Source organism: Vipera ursinii (assembly GCF_947247035.1).
Source record: "Vipera ursinii genome assembly, chromosome: 2".
In the NCBI taxonomy this organism is placed as follows: domain Eukaryota; kingdom Metazoa; phylum Chordata; class Lepidosauria; order Squamata; family Viperidae; genus Vipera; species Vipera ursinii.
The window spans coordinates 277,355,012-277,380,212 of record NC_139513.1 but is presented as its reverse complement, the minus strand read 5'-3'; the positions used below and the strand labels follow the sequence as shown (position 1 = coordinate 277,380,212).

At 39.7% G+C, this 25,201-nt stretch overlaps 1 protein-coding gene across 1 annotated transcript in view; it reads right to left on the bottom strand.

Annotated features, from left to right (window-relative positions):
• ADAMTS12 (ADAM metallopeptidase with thrombospondin type 1 motif 12) overlaps positions 1 to 25,201 on the bottom strand; it is a 174,143-nt gene that overhangs the window by 61,137 nt on the left and 87,805 nt on the right. The window contains exons 4-12 of the mRNA XM_083353126.1: positions 23,970 to 24,166; positions 22,665 to 22,748; positions 21,912 to 22,036; positions 15,173 to 15,322; positions 13,550 to 13,693; positions 11,036 to 11,180; positions 5,389 to 5,481; positions 3,047 to 3,192; positions 1,451 to 1,620 (exon numbers count right to left, since the gene is read on the bottom strand). Coding sequence (XP_083209252.1) covers positions 1,451 to 1,620; positions 3,047 to 3,192; positions 5,389 to 5,481; positions 11,036 to 11,180; positions 13,550 to 13,693; positions 15,173 to 15,322; positions 21,912 to 22,036; positions 22,665 to 22,748; positions 23,970 to 24,166 — 1,254 coding nt within the window. The remainder of the gene's footprint in view (positions 1 to 1,450; positions 1,621 to 3,046; positions 3,193 to 5,388; positions 5,482 to 11,035; positions 11,181 to 13,549; positions 13,694 to 15,172; positions 15,323 to 21,911; positions 22,037 to 22,664; positions 22,749 to 23,969; positions 24,167 to 25,201) is intronic.

Genomic DNA, 25,201 nt, shown 5'->3' with positions numbered 1-25,201 from the left:
CCAATGACTCTTATCTATCACCAATTTGGTCTGGCCATTAGCAGTTCAGATTCTTGTAGAGAGCTTAAGCTTGCAATAAACCTTTATATTCATTTGAACTGCCTGGATTTCCTGATTTCCCCAGCGCTTGACAGGTATGTGTAAAAGACCTTGGGAGATTAGGCAAAGAGACACTGCCAAGGGAGCCCTCAGATAAGAGACAACATATCCCTCAGCTAGATAGTGAGTGGGGCAAGAGAGACAGGTTTTCCTCACGAGGCCAACAATTGGCATGAGTCATTTTGTATAATGGAACTGCCATGCTGGTTCCTAAAACAGCCATAAATGCTGCTGCTATTTACAATACACGTATTTGTAAATACCTTCCAAAATTATTTATTCTCAGCTGCGTTTCTGGGCCAAAAACACTATTGGTGGAAAGCCAGACCGAGAATTTTAATTTCCGTAGCTTAAATATCCATATACACTGCTGTTTCTTTTTGTTACTGGACAGGAAGTGTTAATTTCAGCTTGGCCTCAACATTAGCTTTATCCATTCCAGTGCAAGCATGTAATTTTCTTTCATCCTTCATATTCATTAATTTGCCTCTTACCCACGTTTCTTCTCACTGCCCTCTATGTCAATATTTTTTTTCTTTTTCTGTTTCTTTGAAGTCAGCAAACCAAAAACCCTGGAATGTACAGAGCATCTCCAAATACTGGAATTGTGCTCAGAATTATGTTCCTTTTTTACAATAAAGGAAAGGAGAGGAGAGATTGCTGGCTTTACTCAAACTAAGGAGCAGGAAGAACAAAAAAAATAACCTAAATGGGCAAAGAGCTGCTCCAGGAGGGCATTTTAGCCTTTGGGTCCAAGAATCCTCCCCAGGAAGGAGTGGATTATTGGCTGGAAGGAGTATCTTCAACATACTACGGAGTCCAATCGAAACTACAGGTAATCCTCAATGTACAACAGTTTGTTTAGTGACCTTTCAAAGTTATAATGGCACTGAAAAAAGTCACCATTTTTCACATTTATCACCACTGCAGCATCCCCACAGTCACATGTTCAAAACTCAGATGCTTGGCCACTGACTCGTATTCATGACAGTTGAAGAGCCCTGGGGTCATGTCGTCCACTTTTGACAAGCAGAGTCAATGGGGAAGCCAGATTCACTTAACAACCATGTGACTGAGTTAACAACTGCAGTGTTTCTCTTAAAAACTGTGGCAAAAAAGGTCATAAAATGGGCCAAAACTCACTTGAGTGATACAAATTTTGGGATCAACTGAGGTTGTAAATTGTGGACTACCTGTAGTAGCATTAACTTTCTCCTTAAGGAGCATGTCTTCGTGCCAATGTTTTTGGAGTATTTCACAAACTGTGCCTGTATTGACAAGAAAGCATTCATCTAAACAAAATCTAGATTGTTAACCAGATTATTATTCAGATTGATAGCAGATTATTTACCTTTATTATAAACTGGGATCCATTGGTAGAGTTCATTTTTGTAGGCAACTGTATCAAACTCACTGCACTGCATCTGTCGGAAATTCGGGGTTGCCTTTTGGCACCCTTTAACATTGCACATATGATAGCGCTTTCTCTCCCCAGTGCAATACTTCCCTCCAAACTGTGGTCTAAAAATGAAGAAGTGACTTTTAAATAAAGAAATCAATCATTATTTTTACATCCTATATTTCCCAAGAGGCAAATGTACACAGAACCCTTGTCTTCATTCTGTCCTCACAGCATCATTGGGAGATAAATTCAGCAAAGGAATAGGTTGGTAAATGTGGATCTCACACACACTTCTTGCACTAATCTGACATGACCTTGGGCCAGTCACTTTCTCTCAGCCCAGTTCTCCTCACAGGGTTGTTGTTGTGGGGAAAATAAGAGGAGGAAGGTGTGTTGGATATGATTGCCACCTTGAGTTATTTGTATAAATATAATATAGATGGGATACACATGAATAAATAAAATATAATAAAAATTAATGGAATCCAATCACTGTACCACACTGATGCTTTCTGAATCAAACTATAGTTTCTTTCTTCATTTGTCACAACAGCAAATTACTTCCAAGAAACTTTTCAGGTTCTGCTTTTTCTTAGATTTGTATTTCACCTTTTTTCTAGGCAGTTCCTCTCTCTGTTTTTCAACAATATCCTTATAAGGTAGCTTGGGCTGACAGAAAATGGCTGGTTGAAATTCACCCAATTGGATTCCATGGCTGAGGAAATGTGCACGGTCTTTCAGATCTTATCAAAATTGGCAAACTGTCTTATATCTCTTCACATCAACTGCTATCTTTAATTAGACAATGAAACTTTTTCAGAAAAAGGAAGATCTAATCAAGGTAGGCAGACCGCTCTTGAATGCTATATTCTAGCCTGTCTGTCTGTCTGTCTGTCTGTCTGTCCGTCCGTCCGTCCGTCCATCCATCCATCCATCCATCCATCCATCCATCCATCCATCCATCCATCTATCTATCTATCTATCTATCTATCTATCTATCTATCTATCTATCTATCTATCTATCTATCTATCTATTTTAGTGCCTTTGGGTCTCTCTTAACTCCTGGCAACTGCTTGGATAAGTCCTTTTGTCATTGCCTTTTCCTAGGGCTGAGGGAGACTGACTGACCCAAAGTCACTCTGTTGGCTTAATGTTTATTGCAGGACTAAAACTTGGACTCTTCCAGATCTGATACCTTTAACCATGATATGGGCTCTTTCCATTCCATTGGGAATAAGAGAGAAGCTACATGCCGTGATAGATTGGTCAAGGTCCCAGATGACCAGGCCTCCTATTTCTTCTCCCTCTATATTTCTTCTTTCTCCCTCTTTTTTCTTCCAAGCTGAAAAAAAGATAACTGACTCTTGTTAGATTTCAGAACAGATGACTTGCAAAAGACTAGAGCTACTGTATGAAACCTTGGGAAAGAATCTCTAGAGATCACTCCAAAGACAGGAAATGCCACCCTTCAATGCAGCCATTCTTTAAGTACTCTGGAACCAGACTGTTAGGTTATAAGGCGATTGAAATCTTCAGTGTCTTACTCTGGGTTATTGCAGTGTCTTTCAGCTGCCTGAATGCCAGCTCCACATGTCCGTGTACAGTGTGACCAGGATGACCAGGACCCCCATGCGCCATTAATTGCTTCAGGGCTCTTGCCCACTGTTATGCATTCACCTGAGAAGCACCACTGAATAATAAAGCAGCAAATGCAAGGGGTCAGGGGAAAAAAATCCAGTTTGGCATGAAAATACACATCTACCATAGCAGCTCTTTGGTAACTGGCATAAGAGAATTCATTTTTCATTGAAAGCCAAGATTGAGCCCAACTATTTATATGCAACTGAAGAGGTGTGAAGAGGTACCTGAATGAGAGGGTGGGTATTTTACTTTGTGCCATGCTGATCCAGAGAAATTGCTGCCTGAGCAGATGGGAGTTGCTAAAGGATTATGGAACCCTTCTTGTGCCTGTTGATTTCCTCACCATAGCTCATAGCAAATTGGATGATGGGGAGGGATGCAATCCCCTCCCTCAAACTTTTGGCAAACGTAGAGATTTGCAAAGAAAATGGGAGATCCAGTTACAGAGTTTGCATAATCAATTGGATAAAGTATACAGGACATAGCCTTTTCTGACCAGAAAATTTTGGAGAAGATATATTATTCAACAATTTGTTTAGCTACAATTCACAGTTAGCAGGAACCCTTCCTTCCTTCCTTCCTTCCTTCCTTCCTTCCTTCCTTCCTTCCTTCCTTCCTTCCTTCCTTCCTTCCTTCCTTCCTTCCAAAATGTCTTTTGAAAAAGTCCAGTCCTGTTCTAAAAGGGTGCTCAAGCCTTCTGCAACAGTTAAAAGTTCATATAATTCTATTCTTCAGTGCTAGACTGAATTGGACTAATTTTAAAAAGAAAAAGTTCTCTAAGGCCACCGGCCAAACTGTATATATGTACCCGGGTCTTTCCTAATCAGCTGTTCTTCAGATGTGTTAGAATTGCAAGTACCCTGGCTTTGTTGTTGTTAGCTGCGAAGTCGTGTCCGACCCATCGCGACCCTATGGACAACATTCCTCCAGGCCTTCCTGTCCTCTACCATCTTCTGGAGTCCATTTAAGCTCACGCCTACTGCTTCAGTGACTCCATCCAGCCACCTCATTCTCTGTCGTCCCCTTCTTCTATTGCCCTCAATCTTCCCCAGCATTAGGCTCTTCTCCAGTGAGTCCTTCCTTCTCATTAGGTGGCCAAAGTACTTGAGTTTTAGCTTCAGGATCTGGCCTTCTAAAGAGCAGTCAGGATTGATCTCCTCTAGGACTGACCGGTTTGATCGCCTTGCAGTCCAAGGGACTCGCAGGAGTCTTCTCCAGCACCACAGTTCAAAGGCCTCAATTCTTTGGCGCTCAGCCTTTCTTATGGTCCAACTTTCACTACCATACATTGCAACTGGAAAGACCATAGCCTTGACTATATGGATTTTTGTTGACAGGGTGATGTCTCTGCTTTTTAGTGTGCTGTCTAGATTTGCCATGGCTTTCCTCCCCAGGAGCAAGCGTCTTTTAATTTCTTGGCTACAGTCCCCATCTGCAGTGATCTTGGACCCTGGCTTTAGCTGGTTGGAAATTTAAATGTATCTTATTTATTTTATTACATTATTGTACTATTGTATCTGCAAGACATCTTGGAGAAATGACTTCATTTATTATAAAATGAAGCCATAGCTTAGCATAAAAATAGTCTATATCAGTTGATTCTGAATAAATCAAAGTTCCTGTGGAAAACCTATTTAATATTTTATGTGAAAAGTCCCATAGACACAAAGTATTAAAATTCATCTGCTCAGGTAAATAACAAACTTGGATCTCCCAGAGATAGGAGGGAGTCAGTTATTGCAATAAAAGGGTGAACTAGCTGAAAAGATTAGAAAAGGCAAACGAACACTCCGTGGGTGGGAGAATGAACCATTTATCTTGCAGAAATACTTCTGTACTTGACATAAATAAATGCCTAGGACAGAGGCAAGATACTGACACTTTTTCATTGAGCTGTCATTGCTACCAAGACATGTTAAAAACACATCTGCAACAGTAAGCAATTTATATTCCTACAGGAGGATGGAGGATCTGGCATTGATTTGAAAAGAGACCAAAGGTCTAACTTCACCAGTGGAGAAAATGACAGTACTAAGATGAGGATCAAAATTTCAGATTGAACTCACGCAGAGACATTGTTGTTTGTAATGTTGAGTGAAAGCAAAGTTCAGATACAGGGGAGAAAAAAAATCAAAATGTCGCATAAGAGGCCACCAAGCTTTGGTTTGAATTCTCGCAGCACTAATAAAACCAGACAGGGGCCAAACTACCTTTCCCATTTTTGCCTTCTCCATCTTATCATCACCTTATTCTCTCCACATCTTGTTCCATCTGCTGCAGCATCCAGTTTAGAACGGCAAGAACCCTTCACAAAGCACCACAGGGTCCGGCAAATATTCTGAAAGAACAATAATTTGAAATGTAATAATAACACAAATCGATGAACAGTTTATGGAATCCTGACAGAATGTTAGAGGGCTGAGAAATACATTTGCTTGAAAGGACTGGTTTCAAGAAACTGGATCATCCTTTGATAAATGTGTGGACATTGTAGGAACAAAGAGCAATGAAGCAGTACGGCACCAAGTGTTCTTCCCTTGTAAGCTGGGGTCAAAAAAGTGACAATGACAGATGTGACTGCATGCTCCAAGTCCTGCCTCTTTATTACATGGATGCAACATATGCAATAAACATTAAAAAGGGGCAGGGCTTTGACTGTGCAATCATAGTCACCATTTTGACTTTTTTGAAGTCTGAAAATATCTGTGCTTCTCAATTCATTCAGGAGTTGCACCAAATACAATTATTTCTTACTGAGTTGTTTGGCAGATTTATTAAATGAATAACAGAATAAACTCCCAGGAGAGAAAACATTGCATTTTGTTCCGATACTATACTCATTTCCTGTTGAGCAGCAAACATAGTCCATTGAACCCTGGGGATCTACAATGGTCCATGAAGGTATTTACATCTCATTAACTGATAGGGGGGGTGGGGGAAAGCAAATATTTCTCATCCCATTAAATCACTGAATCTAGGATAAGCAGAATGGAAAATAGGGGGCATTTCTGCCTGAAGATTTTATACCAGTTTGAAAGGAATCTGGAATGATCTGTTCCAACAATAACAAGTTGGGAAGCTGTGTTAGTTTAATTCTGGCTCGGCAATATTGAAGATGAAATAAATTTAAGCTAGAATTTTGTTTTGTTTCCCTTTCTTAGTGAAGGGAATCAGATCCTAATTCCAGGCCCTGACCTGTAAGACAAATTTGAAGGTTTGTCCTCTCTAAGAGTAGGCAAGTCAGAAGCAGCAGGCATGAAATTTTCAACTTTTCTTCAACAGAGTCATCAAGATACTAGATTCCTCCTTTCCACTGGTCCTTTTTTGGTATATGGTGGCCACAAAGAAATGCTCCCAACTTTGGACCACAAAAATCTGGGCAAACCCTAGATGGCATCAAAAGAGACAGGCAGTCCTCCAGAAAATGAAGGGATTTGTATTGCTGCCAAACCTACAATAGGTCAGGTCAAGATGGTGATAGCATTTTAAGGAACCAGAAGTGAAAACCATTACGATATGGCTTGGCTTAAGGCTGTCCCCAAGTATTTGGTGAGGGAAAGAGCAGTGTGCGATCTAGCTGCCTAGTAACTGGGGGAGAAATTAATAAATAGTTATTTTCATGAAAGTTAAAAAAATGGTAAACTGTTAAATGTCCAGTTCTTATGAGCTGACACAGGTCTCAGCTAATTGTGGTGTAATAAACCAGTATGGATAGACCTCATCTCTACTGAAATAAGATAAAATAACAAAGAATTGATACTAGCCTATTTCAATTGGTATCAATCGCTTTTCTAATATATTTTATATGTATATTATATACATCTAAACAGAACATTTTGATAATAAAAATTGCTGATCATATGTCTGCAATTTCTGTTATCAAAATGTTTTTGTTTTCTGTTGTGCACACAAATATTAAGAATCCTTTGTTCATGGTACAGTTGTTATTTTGTTGTTTATTTTGTTCTAATACTTTGCCAAGTCCTTGAGGGAATGGCTTTCTACCTTCACTAATCTGCTACACTGATTTATCAAGCATCTTTCAGAAAAAAAAAAAACATTTTTTCATGTATATTCTAAAGTAGTCTCAGATTTTGGAATGGTGCGAATAAATCACACATAATAATAACATTAATAAATATTTCTTCCACTGGGTTTTAATGTTGGCTTTAATGCTTTTCCACTGTTGTAGAACAGCACAGAAAAGCTTTTGTAGGAAGCAGATGATCACAAATGGGAAACAAGTTTTCCTGAGTGAATCACCCTTATCATTTCCCAGTTAGGCCACTACAACATTCCCCAGTGAATTCTGGCAGTTGACGTCTTCACATTTTAATGTTGCTGAGGCTGAGAAACTTCAAGTTACTGTAACTAACTTCAAATAGAGCTGCTCTTGGAAGACTAGCCAAAAACCTGTGACACACACACACACCAGTTACCTGCAGTCTTGGTTCTATCATACATCACTGCTGTGGGAACTGCCCTGGAGACTAGTGTGTTTGCAAGTACAATTCAAGTTTGTTGTAGGCTGGTTCTAACTCCAAAACCCTAAATGGCTCAAGACCTGGATATCTAAGAGACCATCTTTTCCAGATGGCCAGATGGCACTTACTAATGGCCCTCAGCACCAGGAAGTGTGGTGGGAGAGAGCCCAACACTGGGAATGCTTGGAGGTAGACCTACTTCTCAGATAAGAATGGCTACCATTCTCCTACCCTTGGCTTTTATGGAAGGCCTATGGGGACCAACTCAAGAGCAACAGGCATCCCTTTGTGTGAAGATATGCATGTGGGCACATGTTTACAGTTGCAAAGGACATTAGGAATAAGTTTATGGAACCAGAGAAAGAGCTGCAACCAAGACAACGGTTAGATAAAAGAAATCTGAATCTGGGACAAAAATTACATTTAAATAAGTGTCTCAGATATGACCCTCTCTGGTTCTCATAAAGATAAAGAAAGGGAGGGAGGAAGAACATCCAGACTTGGAAGATTGTGTTACAATAACCGTTTGATAAAGTAATATTAACATTTACAACTATCGTTTATAAATCTGGTGACCTAGTCTTTCTTGACATTGGTGCGTAATGCTTCTATATTTTTCTTATTATTTAATAGTAGGATTTTAGAATGTCATAACATTTAATGAAAGCTGTATATAAGGCTTGCATATATTTCTTATTATTTAATAGTAGGAGGTTGGAATGTCATAACATTTAATGGCAGCTTTAAAATGTAATTTTAATTTTATTGCTATTTTATTACCTGCAAAGCTATTTCGTACAGCTGAGGTTTGTGAGCAAATGAGGCAGTAGCTAAAAGGCACAAAGAAACAGAAAATGGAATTGTCACAACTAATTGTATACTGCAGTCTGTGACATCAAGGGAATGTACTCTATGACTTTAGGCTGCCAGTTCAAGTCAGTAGGAGTAATGGGAAAATCCCCCAGCCTCAAGGCTTAGTATCACATTTGGAGCTGAGTGCACAGAAAAATCTTAGACAGAAAACAAATGTACTCTTTTTCATTGTTTCCCATATGACTTTTTCCAGTTTTTTTTTTAATTATCTTAAAATATTGGTGGGGAAGGATTTTGAAATATTTTCCAAAATTATCATTTTACATGATGGTTAAATACTTCAGATTTGAAATAAATCAAATTGTATCTGGACATATATAATCTAACATGTGAAAAGGTAGAGATACTTGTAGTCCTCGACTTATAACACTTCATTTACTGACCATTTAAAATTATTAAAAAAAAAGTGACTTATGACTGTTTTTTACACTTCGGGCCAAGTGTGAATACCCAGGGTCACATGATCAAAATTCAGATGCTTAACAACTGGTTCAGATTTATGACAGTTTGCAGTGTCCTTTTGCAACATTTTAATAAGCAAAGTCAATGGGAAAGCCAGATTCACTTAATAACCATGTTACTAATTTAACAGCTGCAGTGATTCACTTAACAAATATCTCTCTTAGCCACAGAAATTTTGGGCTCAGTTGTGTTTGTAAGTTGAAAACTACCTGTGTTACCGTATTTTAAACTAATATATAATTAAAAGGAACACAAACAGTTAAACTGAATATTTACCATATATTTCATTGTTTCTACCTTCTTTTAGAATACCTTTGGAACGCCAGCTGCAACCCTGAGGCCTCCGGATATTCATCCCCTTTAGCTCACATGTGTCCCATGGCAGATATGTAGGCGTATCTCAATCAAGACATTGGCTTCCTCTAAGCTGGTATCTGTATTGGCTATATCCGTGGTGGCAAACCTATGGCACGCATGCCACAGGTGGCACACAAATCCCTCTCTGTGGGCACCCGCACCATCGCCCCAGTCCTAGGCCTTCAGCTGGGTTTTATAAAACCTTTTCGCTTTAGGCCTCTGCCGTCGTGTGCAAAAAAAAAAGTTCAATCAATCAATCAATCAATCAATTTCAACTTCTGGTGGGGAAAAAAAATCTCACCAAGTTGGAATTGATTGATTAAGCTTTTTAGTCCCACCCAGTCTGCTGTTACCACTGCGGCCATGCCCACCCAATGGGCCATGCCTACCCAATTGGCCACACCTACCCAATGGGCCACGCCCACACGGCACATGATGATACATAAGTGGGTTTTGGGTTGCATTTTGGGCACTCGGTCTCTAAAAGGTTCGCCATCACTGGGCTATATAATTGCCACAGTTCACAAGAAATGGGAAATTTTTGCTTCAGAGTTTGGAATCCACTGTTCTGAAGCAACATTTCTATGAGGTTTGGTGTTCATGGCAGAATAACAGAAGATCAGAGTTGGAGAGGACTTTGGAGGTCTTCTAATCCAACTCCCTGTGCAGGCAGGAAACCCTATACCATTTCAGACAAATGGTTGTCCAATCTCTTCTTAAAAGCCTCCAGTGTTGGAGCATTCGCAAATTCTGGAGACAAGTTGTTCCACCAATTAATTGTTCTATCAGGAAATTTCTCCTTACTTCTAGGTTGCTTCTCTTCTTGATAAGTTTCCATCCACTGCTTCTTGTCCTGCCCTCAGGTGCTTTGGAGAATAGCTTGACTCCCTCTTCTTTGTGGCAACCCCTGAGATATTAGAACACTGCTATCATGTCACCCCCTAGGCCAGGGGTAGGCAATCTCGGCTCTTTTATGACTCATGGACTTCAACTCCCAGAATTCCTGAGCCAGCTGACTCAGGAATTCTGGGGGTTGAAGTCCATAAGTCATAAAAGAGCCGAGGTTCCCTACCCTTGCCCTAGGCCTTCTTTTCATTAAACTATTAAACATACCCAGTTCCTGCAACCATTCTTTATATTGTTTTAGCCTCCAGTCCCCTAATCTTCTTTGTTGCTCTTCTCTGCACTCTTTCTAGAGACTCAACATCTTTTTTACATTGTGTTGACCAAAACTGGATGTAGTATTCCAAGCGTGGCATTACCAAGGCATTGTAAATTGGTATTAACACTTCACGTGATCTTGATTCTATCCCTCTGTTAATACAGCCTAACACTGTGTTGGCTTTTTTGGCAGCTGCAGCACACTGCTGGCTCATATTTAGTTATTGTCCACTATAAAGGCAAATAAAGGAGCTTTAGGATACTGTGAACCATATTCTTTACCACTAAGCATGGTTGGGCTGGTTGCTTTGAAAGCACTCCCTCTGCCTTTTTAACTTTTCAACTGCTCCACTTGTAATTTTGTTTTGATTCTGTATTTAACTTTGGTTTTAACTACACTTTTTTATATGATTGTTTGGCTTTATTTGCAAACCAGAGTCATGCAGGTGAGAGGTGGTATACAGTTTTGATAAATAAATAAGACTAATATATGATAATTCCTGTTTTGTTTTAAATGACCCCCCATCCCCATCAATATTGGATACAGGAGCTTACGTCCACTTGATCGCAGTATGTTGCATTGGGTCCATATTGTAACTGACACTGGTGATGAACATCATAGATGACTCCAGGTGCAATGAATGGTGGCTTGAGATCTTTCTTCTTGGGAACATCATCCAGGCAAAAACCCCATCCGTGGCTGCAATGGACATCTGGGATTAATTCTTTACAAATTATGGGGGGCAATGAAAATATTATTGTGGGGTAACTGTAATGTAATTTCATATTTCAAGGAAGGACAGAAATGACAACCACTCCTTATCATCTATGTCAATCACTAACTTGGCTCCTTCTAAATGTGTTGCATTACAAGTCCTTCACCTACCAGACTAGAGGTGGGGAACTACGGCCTCTTTATGGCTTGCAGATTTCAATTCCCAGAATTAAAGTCCACAAGACCACAATTCATAAAAGGACCCTAGTTCCACATCAGCAGCGGAGACTGAAGAAGTAGTTGATTGAGTAGTTAACCTAGTGGCACCAGCAAGGAAAAGGTGGCTCTGTACTTAAAATAAAAAAAATAAAATGGAGAAATCGATGATGGAGAAATCCTTACAAGCCAGAATGTCCATGATGGCTCGTTAGCCCTTACTGCAAAAAATATTATACGTAACTGTGTGTAGGAAGTGAAGCTACAATGCTGATTAGGCAACAGCTTCATCAGAGCATCCTGTTTTGATAAGTTCATTTTCTAATAAGCTAATGAGATGACTCAGATTATGACGATGGTGATTTAAGAGGCAAGGCATACGAAGAAAGGTTGATCTGGGAATATTTTGCTTAAAGCAGTAGAAGAAAATTCTAAACCCTTAAAAGATTCCAACCCCTTTATGGCCTCCCTATTGCCCCAAGTTCACATCAGCAAAGTGCAATGCCAATTAAAAACAGACTGTAATGCAGGGCTTTTTTTCTCATAGAACGCTCAGAACGGAGTTCCGGCACCTTTTTTGGATGGAACCTTGTAGGGTAGGCAAGGAGGGTTGTATGACATGTGTGAGTTCCGGCACCTTTTTCTTTTACAAAAAAAGCACTGCTGTAATGAATCAAGCTTGACTCATGGTGACCTATGGACACATCCACATGTTTTCCTGGTAACAGGATGGAAATATTTTGCTTTTGCTTTTTTCTAGGATGTTTTTAAAATTACCCAGCCTAGCCTATAGCCCTCAGATTTCCCAGTAACCTTCTATCCATATATGAAGACTGATTAACCCTGCTTAGCTTTTTTGAGTTTAACCATGATTGGCCAACTGCTACCCTTGCCGTATAAGCAGCCAAGTAACACAAATGTCCACCTATTTGGGGTGGAAAACTAAGTAAAATATTAAATTTAAATAAAAGCTAAATACATTTTGAGAGTGGAAAAAAATCATCTAAACAGGGTGAACAGGGGAAAATCCTGAAAATGGTGGTGTTATATCACTGCCTGCCATCTGGAGTCCTTGAAAACTGCAAGAGGAGAAAGAGGAGGAGAAGAAAAAAGGAGATGACACAACAGTCAGTGAAATAAGATTTATGGTTCATCACTGTCTGCTTATTCCTGGCTTAGAAAGAAGTCAATCAGCAAGAGAGACAGAGCTTCCTTGTCTTAACTGTTTTAACTGTTTAGTTAAACTGTTTGCATCAATGAAGTTGCAGTGATGTGTTATCCTATTCCTGAGGCAACCCTAGAAGAATTCTCAGAATGTCTTCTAGTGCACCATCCAACAGTCTGGAAGGCATTTGACAGATAATTTGAGAAATACGTTTGAAAGATAAGAGAATTTAAACAGTTAGAAGTCCACAAATGTGATCTTGGATTTCATACAGCTAAGAAAAGCAAGAATGGCCTTTATAGTTTAGGTGGCTTCAGCTAATGAGACTATTTTCAAATTAAAATGGGATATTGCAGGGGAAATTAATTCAACACATGAAACACCCTATAATGAAATGGTCTATTCTCTAGCACGGAGTCAGCTGAGTTAGTTTTTACCCAAAATAAGACAGGTAGGATTAATCAACAAAGGGAGCATCCCAATTACAATTAGTTCTCTATTACCAACTGGTTGCCTAGTTTAGTGATTATTCATAGTTACAACAGTGATGAAGAAGTGATGTGATCAATTCTCACATTTACAACCTTTATATGTCTATAAAACAAAGGAAAGCTGAAGTAAGACCATAAGCACAGTCACTGTTTCATTTAGCAACTTCTTTGCTTAATAACAGAGTTGCTCATTTCAATTATGGTTCCTAAACCAGGATTACCTGTAGTGACTTACAGTATATTCAAAATAATACAGTATATTATCCAGCCACCACTGAGACAATATAAACCTTTGTTTCAGTACTGTTATTTCAGCACAAGATTTACCGTATAACTCTAGAAAAATCCCTACTGGCTTCTAAAGTTATATTTGTGGATCCATCTTCATTCATCTACAAGCCTACAGCCCAATGAGTAGCAAGGTAACTGAAGGATGCTTAGAGCAATTTTGTTCCATTTTTCAAATTGTCACCTTGACTTACTCTAAGAAACGGGTGATGTATTCCTTGCTGCATCGTGACCAGGTGAGTGGTGTAGGATCATACTGTAGCTGCCGAGACATAATGTATGGCCGTCTTCCCACTGATTCGCAATCGTTTTCTTTTCCATCATGCTGGATGCCAAAACTGAAGGGAAAGAAACCCAAGGAATAAATCTCAAAACAAAGTTCTGCCACAAAAGCTTATGAGGATAGGGCAGCTTGATTGCTTGCTTAATTAATTAATTAATTAATTTGCTGCCCGTCTCACCACAGGTAACTCTCTTAAGTTTATTTTAAATAACCTAAAGAAGGAATAACCTGTTGCAGGTCATTGGGTATTGCAATTCTTTTGGGTATCCTCTTTAGCATCCTGTTTGCATTTTTTTTTTACAAAAAAAATACTTCAATTTCAGAGAACGGATGAAGATAATTATGTAAACAGTAAAGATTGATTTTAATATATTTTGGCTAGCATTAACAGATTAAAGGCAATTCACAATGGCAAACAGTTTCTAAATTAAAAAATAGAATGTGCAAATATTAGAATGATTCAAAAAAACCTCCTAAGATCCTTTAGGTTAGGATACAGCACCTTTATTTATAAGGATATGAAGGGAACATATACAGTCAGCATAATCCTGGTGGTACTGTATGAAATAAAAGCTGCAATTCCTACACTTTAATCGTCAATAATACTAAATAATGCTATGTAATAGTAAGTTTACTTCATAGAGAATCATAGGGCTGGAAGGAACCTTGGGGGTCTTCTAGTTCAACTGCCTTCCCAAGGCAGGAGTTATGCTACCCCAGGCAAATGGTTGCCCAATCTTTCTTGAAAATCTCCAGCAATTAAACAACCACAACTCTGGAGACAAGCTGTTCAACCAATTAATCACCTTACTGTCAGGAAATTCCTCCTTATTTCCAGGTTGAATCTCCTCTGACGAGCTTCCACCCACTGCTTCTTGTTCTACCCTCAGGAGCTATGGAGAATAAATTGATACCCTCTTTCCTGTGACAACCCTTCAAGTATTAGAAGACTGGTGTGGCCTTCTCTTCATACTGTACCTAGCTCCCTTAGCTAAATCGTATGACTTAGCCTCTAGTTAAGTTTTGCTCATTTGCACATTCTTAACTCTCTTTCCCAAGTATACACTGTGACCAAATGGAATTGTTTCCTTCCAGAGAACATTTCCTTGTGCTTCAGCCAGATGCAGCCGTTCAAGAGATGAACCAGTAAAATCACTCTCACCCACATTGACAGAGCAAGCCACTATATATAAACAGAGAGCAAACCCCACTCGCTTACTAGCTGATGTTTCTGTAGTTTGGTAACGAAATATCTGCAAGAAAACAACCATGCAGGGAGAGCAGCAAGAATCCCCCTAAAACCCCTGTTTATCAAGACTTCCAATATGGTTAAAGTTCAAAGGGGAAACATATAGGTAGTGGGTTAGCGGTTGGAGAAATGGAAGAGAAGTGGAGAATGCATAACAATTTTTTTTTACTAATTATCTTCTCCTTTGCTTTTTGTATCTTCAGTCTTATGCAATTTCTGCCTGAACAATCTAAAAAAAAATCTAACTGTGCCCCACCTCCAGAAGACTTCCAACATATGCATTACCTGTGTCCAAGTTCGTGGGCAATTGTGAAGGCCAAAGGTAGGCCAGAGTCTTCATTGATGTTGCAGCTTCGATGTGGTTGGCACATGCCGGAGAGATGGGACAAGCCTAAGGTTTCACAGGGTTGATTCATGGCAGCACAAATGTCTTTTCTGTGACCATAGCAAAAAAGCTTAATATTAAAAAAAACAAAACCAAACCCTATGCATTCAAGGTAATCCCACATTCAGAACATAGGGCCACTGTTTTTATTGCTCTTAATTCTAGGAAAGTGTACATGATGCGGTTGATGCAAACATCCCTTTTGGGGATCTGCCAAGATTCATATTTCAGCAGAGATCTAGAGGTTCAACCTCCAGAGTTCCTGGCTTTGCATTTCCTCCCTTTTGTAACCACACAATCTTTTTATCTGTCCCCTAAATAACAGAAACAAGGAGTGGGAGCTATGAAATCAAAAATTTGTTAATAATAATCTCATAGATGTGCTTGTTTGTTTAATATAAATAACAAAATAACAAGAGTTGGAAGGGACCTTGGAGGCCTTCTAGCCCAACCCCTGCTCAAGCAGGAAACCTTATACCATTTCAGACAAATCACTGTCCAATCTCTTCTTAAAAACTTTGAGTGTTGGAACACCCACAACTTCTGGAGGCAAGTCGTTCCACTGATTGTTCTACTTGTCAGGAAAATTCTCCTTAGTTCTAGGTTGGTTTTTCTCCTTGATTAGTTGCCCTAAATCAGGGGTAGGCAACCTCGGCTCTTTTATGACTCATGGACATCAACTCCCAGAATTCCTGAGACAGCTTGGCTCAGGAATTCTGGGAGTTGATGTCCATGAGTCATAAAAGAGCCGAGGTTGCCTACCCCTGTCCTAAATGAACTTTTTAAGAAATGTCCTTCTGCATCTGTTACAGTTTTGTCCCCTCCCGTCAGTATTTTCCATGGTCTAATAACATTTTTATTCTCATTCTATCTGTTCCTTACCATAAACTGTGTTCAGAAGCTGAATTATAATTTCCCAAATTAGAAATGAGGCATTATATAGCATATGGAAAATGCAGTTTACAAAATGCAAAGTGAGTCATAGATTTCAGGTCATTACAGCGGTATTCAAAAGTGTGCAATTATTGTTAACAAGCACTGTTGTGGGAAAAGTCACAAGCAAGACAGCCAAGTGATTACTGTAGCCAAACAACACTGTTAATTAAGAACCAAAAATATTTGCTTCTGCATTTTTCTATCTGGGAAAGAGTTTTGGAGGACGGGAGTTGTTTCCCAAAAACATTTCCCCTTCATTTTATTTCCTTTAGTAGATTAGGTTCTGTTTTGTTAAAAGTTTTGAATATAAATTGATGCAAAGTTAGGCAATATGAACCAGAAAATTTGGATAACAACCCCCATAAATCCCATCTAGCATGGTTAATAGTTATGGATAATTGGGGTTGGCTAAAGCATTGTCAGGCTTTACCAGAGATATGAGTGTAAATCTTCACCATAAATCTACATAATCTCTTACCTAGGAACTGGTTTACTCTGAAGTAATTTTATAGCCTTGACCATGCTAGATTAGTTTCTTTATAGCTGATCAGGTCAGACAGTAAATCAGCAGCAATACAAAACAATCCAAGCTTATACTCTGTTTCCACGAAAATAAGAGCTGGTCTTATTTTTTTTTTTAATTTTGTCTCCAAAAGAGGCACCAGATCTTACTTTTTGGGGGGAAAGTGTCTTTTCCACTCACCTCCGTCACCGACAGCCCTGTCCAGCTGACCCACGTCTTCTGGGACCAAAGGAGCAGCTTCATTCTGCAGCTGAGAATGAAGCTCAGCCTCCATTTCCCAGTCAAAGGCCTTTCCGGATTGAAACCATAGCTTGGTTCTCTGCTGCAGTGGCCTTCCATAAAGCCTCTGACTGTGAAATGCAGGTCCGAGGATGCCGCAGAAGAAGTGGGCCGGCAAGGAGAGGCCCGGCTGTCTGATAACTGGGTACGTGGCTCATTAGGCAGCTCCACCCCTCACCCCTGCCCTAGCTTGATTTTTAGGTGTGTGCCTCACCCCAAAACTAGGGCTTATTTTTGGGGTAGGGCTTATATTAGGCCCACCCCAAAAAAATCAAGCTAGGGTTTATTTTAGGGATAGGTCTTACTTTCAGGGAAACATGGATATACAAATCTATGTATGGGGATTTAAAACTTGGTGTTTCCTCTCCCCCCCCCTTTTCTAGGTGAATGGATGTATGGGGAACTGACAAAGAGATAGAAGGATGGGTAGGTGGGGTGGGTGGATGGGTTACATTTGCACAACTCCTCCCCCATCTTAAATCAGCCTCGGTGTGGCTTACAACCAAAAATAAAATGACACATATGTAACAATGAAATCAATATACCCCAAAATAGAAAAACCACAGCCACATTTCCCTCACGCAAACCCCACATTCCCTTCCATTCTAACCTCACCCTATCCCAAAGCTTAGAGGGGAAACTTGTCATCCAAATGGGCTGATAAGCATCACCACCACCACCCAATCTAGAAGACATTAAACACAAGCAGGTATAACAGGGTCTGTCCTGTACTACATGATGGTGATGATGTGACAGTGTGACAGATAGCATTTTGGTAAGTTAGTGCTTAGCAGAGTCATGACAGTTAGAGAATAATGGATTCAAATAAGCAAATGCTGAGAGAAAGGGAGGGGGGAAAGTGAAGGGTAAGAGTTGCTTGACAGTGAACTAATGAGCTGGAGATATGATGAGTTCTCAGTTACTGAATGGATTCAAGGCAGAAGCTGTTGGAGATGGTTTAATTTAGATTCCTGAATTGAGCTGAAGGTGGGATTGAGTAGCCTAAATATCCCCTTCCTACTCTTTGATTTAAGAAAGGATGAGAGCGAATGATACTGGAAAGTTATGGGAAGGAGGATCAAGAGAGAATTAGAAGAAAAGAACCATGAAAAAAAAGCCACATAGGTCCTGGGTATGGTATATCAATAGCAGGCACTGTTTCTTTCTCACCAATATAGTGTAACACATGAGACATGTGAAGTATCGTATTGCAATCTTTCTAATTACCGTAAAAGAGAACAGTGTGCTTGAGTCCCTCTGCTGCAAATGTAGGCATAAAGAGGGAGAATCTCAAGAGAACAGAACAGCAAAGAGTGCCTCATAAGTTTAAAAGAGAGGTGACATTCAAAGACACAACTTTTTGATGTACAGATCTTTGTAATAATAATAATAATAATAATAATAATAATAATAATAATAATAATAATAATAGTAATAATAGTAATAACAACAACAACAACAATAATTAATAATAATAATAATAATAATAATAATAATAATAATAATAATAATAATAATAATAATAATAATTTTATTTATATACCGCCCTTCTCCCGAAGGACTCATAATTAAGCCATACTCACTCATAATTAAAAGTAGGAAGGGAATAAGGATATTTTAAGAGAGGGGTGAGAAATAGTACCCCTCCAGATGTTACAGAACTACAATGGTTCCAGCCACAATAGTCATAGTGAAGGATACTTACAGGCTGTAATTCTGATGATCAAATGAAGCTTACCAGAAGAAGCAGGCTGTCTGCTTCTTCCGGTAAACTTCATGTGATTATTTGTTTATTTGGAAGCAAAGGAATTGGGAAATTTCCCTTCTGATATGTGGAACTCAGCTATCCAATTTTGCATAGTTCTTGACTCAAATAAGGTACAAAAGTATTTCTAAAATACATGAAAGTATATGAGGCAAAAAGTCAGATAGTCCATAAAGCTGTTTTCAACTAATCCTACTGAGAAATCCATCAAATTTATTTCTGTTTCTTCTCAAAAACTAAAAAGGAACCAATTTCCCCAAACTCTAATAAAGTATAAATCATCTTATAACCATTGTTTAGCAAGTTATAATGGCATTGGAAAAAGTGACTTATAACTAGTCCTCACACTTTGACTCTTGCAGCATCCCCACAGACATGATAAAAATCCAGATGCTTGACAACTGCCATGTATTTAAGAAAATTGCAGCATCCCAGGATCATATGATTGCCATTTGTGACCTTCGCAACTGGCTTCTGACAAAGTCAATATGGAAGCAGGATTCACTTAATGACTGTGTGGTTCACTTAGCAGCTGCAGTGATTTGCTTAATCATTGTGGCAAATAGGTTGTAAAATTGGTTGTGACTTATTTAACAACTGATTTGATGGCCAAATATACCAACAAGTTAAAGGGACACCTATGGAATCGTGGCTTTCAGAACTTATAACGGATGTTGTCATGCAACATCTAGAAGCCATAGCACTTCCATAAATACAACTGAAAACATGGTTCAAATATGTAGATGACACCTTCACCATAACAAAGAAGGACCAATTAGAGAACAGCCACAGAACCATCGACAACATTTTTAAAGGTATCCAGTTTACTAGAGAAGAAGAAAACAACTCACTACCCTTCCTGGACATCCTGATCAGCAGAGACCACAATGGCAAACTAGGAACACAAGTCTACAGAAAAACCACCCATACTAACCAGGTGGTCCACTACCAAAGCAACAACCCAACCTCCCACAGGAGAAGCTGTGTAAGGACTTTATTTAAATGATCCCAAACACACTACAACAACCTGGAATTAAGGAGAAACATCCGGACAGTGAGGACAATCAACCAGTGGAACAGCTTACCCCCAGAAATCGTGGGCGCTTTATCACTGGAGATTTTAAAGAAGAGACTAGACATTCACCTGTCTGAGACGGTATAGGTTCTCCTGCTTGAGCAGGGGGCTGGACTAGAAGACCTCCAAGGTCCCTTCCAGCTCTATTCTATTCTAACCCAGAAAAGCAGAAAAAGGAAATGGAGCATCTATACAACACATTCCAACAAAATGGATACCCACACATCCTTATCAAAAAGCCCTTGACTACTCAACCCAGTACAACCCAACACAAACCCTAAAGAGAATTACACTGACATACATCAAGAATATCTCAGAAACCATAAATAAACTGCTACAACCACATCAAATCAGCATAGCACGTAAGCCAACTAAAGCCCTTCAAAACATCCTAAGTAAACCAAAAGACCCAGCAACCCCAGAAGAAAAAAGGAGCCATCTACAACATTTATTTTTTATTTTATTTTTTATTTTAATTCCATTTATATCCCGCCCTTCTCCGAAGACTCAGGGCGGCTTACAAGCTTAGCAGTAGCCTTCATTCTATGTATATGCCTGCTTATTAGGGCTTTCACACACACACCCCCAAGCGGCATTATTACAAAGTCAGCTTATTGCCCCCAACAATCTGGGTCCTCATTTTACCTACCTCGGAAGGATGGAAGGCTGAGTCAACATACAGTGTAAGAACTGCAACAATCACTATGTAAGACAAACAGACAGAAGACTAGCAGAACGCATCCATGAACACCAACTGGTAGTCAAAAGGCATGATGAAAATTCTTTAATTTCACAATATATAGACAGATTTAACCATAGTTTCAATTGGAAAAATGTGACAATCCTAGACCAGGCCAAATCCAAAAATGCCAGTGAATTTCTAGAAGCCTGGCACTCTGACAAATCAGCCATCAATAGACACATAGACATTAACAACATCTATAGACTATGCAAAAGAAACAATCAACTAGGCCCAAAGAGAAAAAGACCCCAGCACCTCTCTACCAGTAATCAGCACTCAGATCAACTTCAGACCAACAATCAAGTAAACAATACTACAATGAAGAAACTGCCAAAGAGCCATTAGTAAACAGCCTAATTACCAAAGAATCCCTAAGACCGCTCCCACCCACACAGACAGGCAAGACACCAGAATATAAACCGACAGCAAACAGTACTGATGATGTTACCTAGTCAGGGTAATGAAAGCTCTGCAAGAAAACAAGCAAGCTCAGAGACCACCAAGGACCCCTTATTTAACAACTGCCTGGCTTAACAACAGAAATTCTAGTTCAGACTTGCAATTCTGGTGGTTGTAAGTCGAGGACTACCCATATCTCATTCAGAAGTAGAACAAGAACCCAATAGATAAGGGGAATATCTGTGATGTTTCCCTTGGATGACTCCCCAGATTCCTCCTCAGATGTCAGCTCAGGGGAGCCTATTCCTGGCACTGGTTGATTGATGGCTCTGAATAGCTGTCCGGAAGAGATTTGGAGGAGGCTTCCACTGGGAAAAGTTTGCAGTGACAGACGGCCAGCGAAGAGGAGGTACAACTGCCTTCTGCACTGATCTGAGAACACGAAGGGCAGAGAAAAGGCAGGAGCAGCAGAAGTCAGCCAGACTACTCAAGAGGAGAAGATCCCACCCACCTTGATGGGCTGCACTGGAAAGCTGGCTATTACGGCAGACAGATGGAGGCATTGCTAGGAACATGTTGGTTTTCTAGCTCTTTGTTTGATTGCCATGATTCCTGCTTCACTCTGGATGGACACCATGTTTGGAATTGTGCCTTGGAGATTCTGAACTTTCCTTGCCACATGAGCTGCCTTGTGTGTGGATTTAAGTTTTGCCTGGTGGAGTTATTTTGTTTGAGCAACTTTCAGTTGCTTTGTGGACTAGAAGGTCATTGCTCTGCCGACTAATCTTGGCCTGCTCGTGGCTGGACTGAATTGGCAGAGTTCTGAGTTTTGGGGAAGGGAATTGCTGGGGAATATTAATAAACTCACTAAACCACAGTTACATGTGTGCGTGAGTGAGTGGGACAGCACAATATCCTACCTGGTAAGAAGTACAGCTACATCATGGTGAAGTGGGTTTGTATCCAGTTTCGGGTTGATACTCTTTTGCCATTTACAAAAGCTGGCTAAAGTCTTATCTGCATGATGGGTGATTTTCAGTTCTTGCTACAAAGAGAAGGGGAAATGAATTATCTTGTCAGAAGACTAGCAGTATCTGCAATAATTACAAAGCCTGGTAAAATAATTTAGTTTTAATAAATATTGCCATTGCTTGAAGTGAGAGACATCATTATAATAGTAATTTATTGAATCCTGGCATATGATTTAAAAAAAGTTATTAGTGAAGATAGGTGAGGGGAGAAAAAAACAATGCAATAGGAAAAATTGAGAAGTCTTCACAGGATGAAAAGAACACAAAAGGATACTGCAATACCTTTCTTAAGTTAAAACATTATTTTTTTCTACTTCAAAACAAATATACTTCCTAAACCAAAGGATACACGAAGCATAATGATAACATTTAAACATTTTATCTTATTTGAAAGCACACATACTGCAATTAATACTAATTCTTCTACAGAGTGCATTTTTGAAGAGGAATAACACAAGGCTGGGTACTTTGACTGGACAGATCCCAGATGTATTGTATGCCAATTGTACCCATTCCTGGAACTGGAGGCTCAGGAACCGTTCCTGTTCTTTTGCAAGGCTCTAAAAACTCACTCTTTTCTTCAAGCATCTTCCTTCCATGACATGATCAAGACAAGGGCTAACCAGGAGACCAAGTTCTTACCTCCTCTTCTTCAAGAAGAATAAGCCGAACAAGCACAATATGGATTGCGTTGCCAATGCTCGGATCATGGAATAATCCTGCCACCTAAATCAAAGCCAGGCAATATGAAGTTAGTGGATTATATTTCTTCAATATTTTTTTCCTGTTAGTGATGATGTCAGGAGTGTCCGTGGAGGAGTGTTAAAGAAGTCACGATGACAGCCACAACCCTACAATTGAACTCCCCCACCTTTTTTTTAATGTGCTTTGATTGGATGGTTGTGGCCAACATCTTATTTATTTATTTATTAATTTAATTTTATTTAGATTTATATACCGCCCTTTCCCGAAGAACTCAGGGTGGTTTACAGGGCATTTAAAAAACAGTCAATACAAACATTAAAACAAATTAAAAGAGATTAAATAGAACCCTGAGAAAATTAAAACCCAGTTAAAATTAAAATTAAAAATATTCTCAGCCTGGGCCAGAGAGCTCGAAGAGCCAGGTCTTCAGGTCCCGGCGGAAAGAACGGAGGGTAGGGGCAATCCTAAGCTCTGCAGGCAGCTGGTTCCACAGGGCAGGCGCACCCACTGAGAAGGCCCTACCCCTGGGTGTTACCCGCCGGCAGTCTTTAACCAGCGGCACCCTGAGGAGACCCTCCCTGTGGGAGCGCACTGGACAAAGGGAACTTGATGCTCGCAGCAGGTGTTCCCTCAAATATCCTGGACCCTCGCCATTTAGGGCTTTATAGGTCATCACCAGCACCACCACCATCTTGACTTTTTTTGACACATGTTCCTCAATCCCATGAACACCATCGGACAACATCAAGGTATCTGGCAGTAAACAAAAGATAGTTCCTTTCTCCAAAGAATTTACAAGCTAAATAAGACTGGGGAAAGAAGAAGAGATAAAAGGAAAAGGAAGAGATCCTGAGATGTCAAATGGGAATTACTGGAACATATAATAACTGAAGCTGGGAGGGGCAAGGGCAAATTAAACAAAATGCAAGACAAACGTATACAGAGCTTATTTTGGTTGCTATGGATAAGGACTAAGTTGAACTAAGATGAACGAAGTGTTGCTGCTTTTGCTAAAATATTTTGAGTAAATTTTTACACTTTCTCAACGTTATTTGGCATACTTCTTCAGGCATATTTAGGATAAAGAACTGTGCTTCCACAAAAGCTTCATTCTATTTTTAAGATGACAGGAGAAAATAATGAAATATAGGGGATAATCACATTCATTGAACTGAATCAAATAGAATCAAAATCAAATCAAAATGTAATCCCACCCCCATAGAAAAAAATTATGTGACCCACCATATTTATGATAGTGAGAATATAGGATTCTACATTTTCGCTTCCGTGATATTCAATCATTTTACTATCAGCAACTACCAAAGTCTCCACCCATCTTTCTTTACTGACAGAACGCCGGTAGGTTGTTCTTGGCAGCACACGGTTCCTTTCCCACTTCATCCTTCGAAGTTCTTGCTGTTGGAAAGAGTTTGATGTTTCTGAAACAAAAATAATAATAATGAAATAGTGTTGAATGTATTTTCTGTGAAGGTACCATAAGTAAGAGATTTCTCTTTCTCACAGGCTCAAAATGTTACATGGACTAGTATGGTCAAAGGTCTACCTCAAGACATGGAGAGCAACCAGAAGGACATGTCTCAAGAATCAGGCACAATAGTTCTAGGCCTCAGAACTTTGAGAAGGTAGGAACAGACACATCATACCTGACCTAGACTCACAAGACTCTAATCCAGACCAGTCCTTGGGAATATCATCATGTCAGAAGTGTGTCTTTGGTGGCACTAACTCTTCAACATCACAAAAACTATTGATCAGAAAATCTATCTGGATATAGATAGAAAGTTAAGGATTTATTCTTATACCCCCTCTTTCTCTGTCATTCTTCCTGCTGCTTCCCCATGATCATTTTTCCCCCTGCTTTTTGTTCCCAGGCAACCAGAGAGACCATTTGCTCTCTGGCCCTTCTCTTGGTAGGATATAATTACCTAGGTGATACTCTTCAACTATCCCTTTCACACCCAGGAAAAGAAGACTTTCATCACCATCTCTGTAGATAGAACATCAGAAGAAAGAGAGAGGTAGAGGTACTCCGCAATGCCACAGGGCAATTGAAACAGGTAGGATTACCTGAAAGAAACTAAGCCTGATCAGAGCAACTGTATTTGCTCTGAGCTTATAAAATTTAGGGAGCAAATATGACCAGCGAAGCTGCTGGAACAATTTCCCTTTTTAAAAAATATGACACTTTGTAATAAACCTAAAGGGACGCAGTGGCTCAATGGGTTAGGTCGCTGAGCTTGTCGATCAGAAGGTTGGCAGTTTGGTGGGTCGAATCCCGAGTGCCGCGTAACAGAGTGAGCACCTGTTACTTGTCCCAGCTTCTGCCAACCTAGCAGTTCGAAAGCACGTAAAAATGCAAGTAGAAAAATAGGGACCACTACGGTGGGAAGGTAACAGCGTTCTGTGCGCCTTTGGCGTCTAGTCATGCCGGCCACATGACCACGGAGACGTCC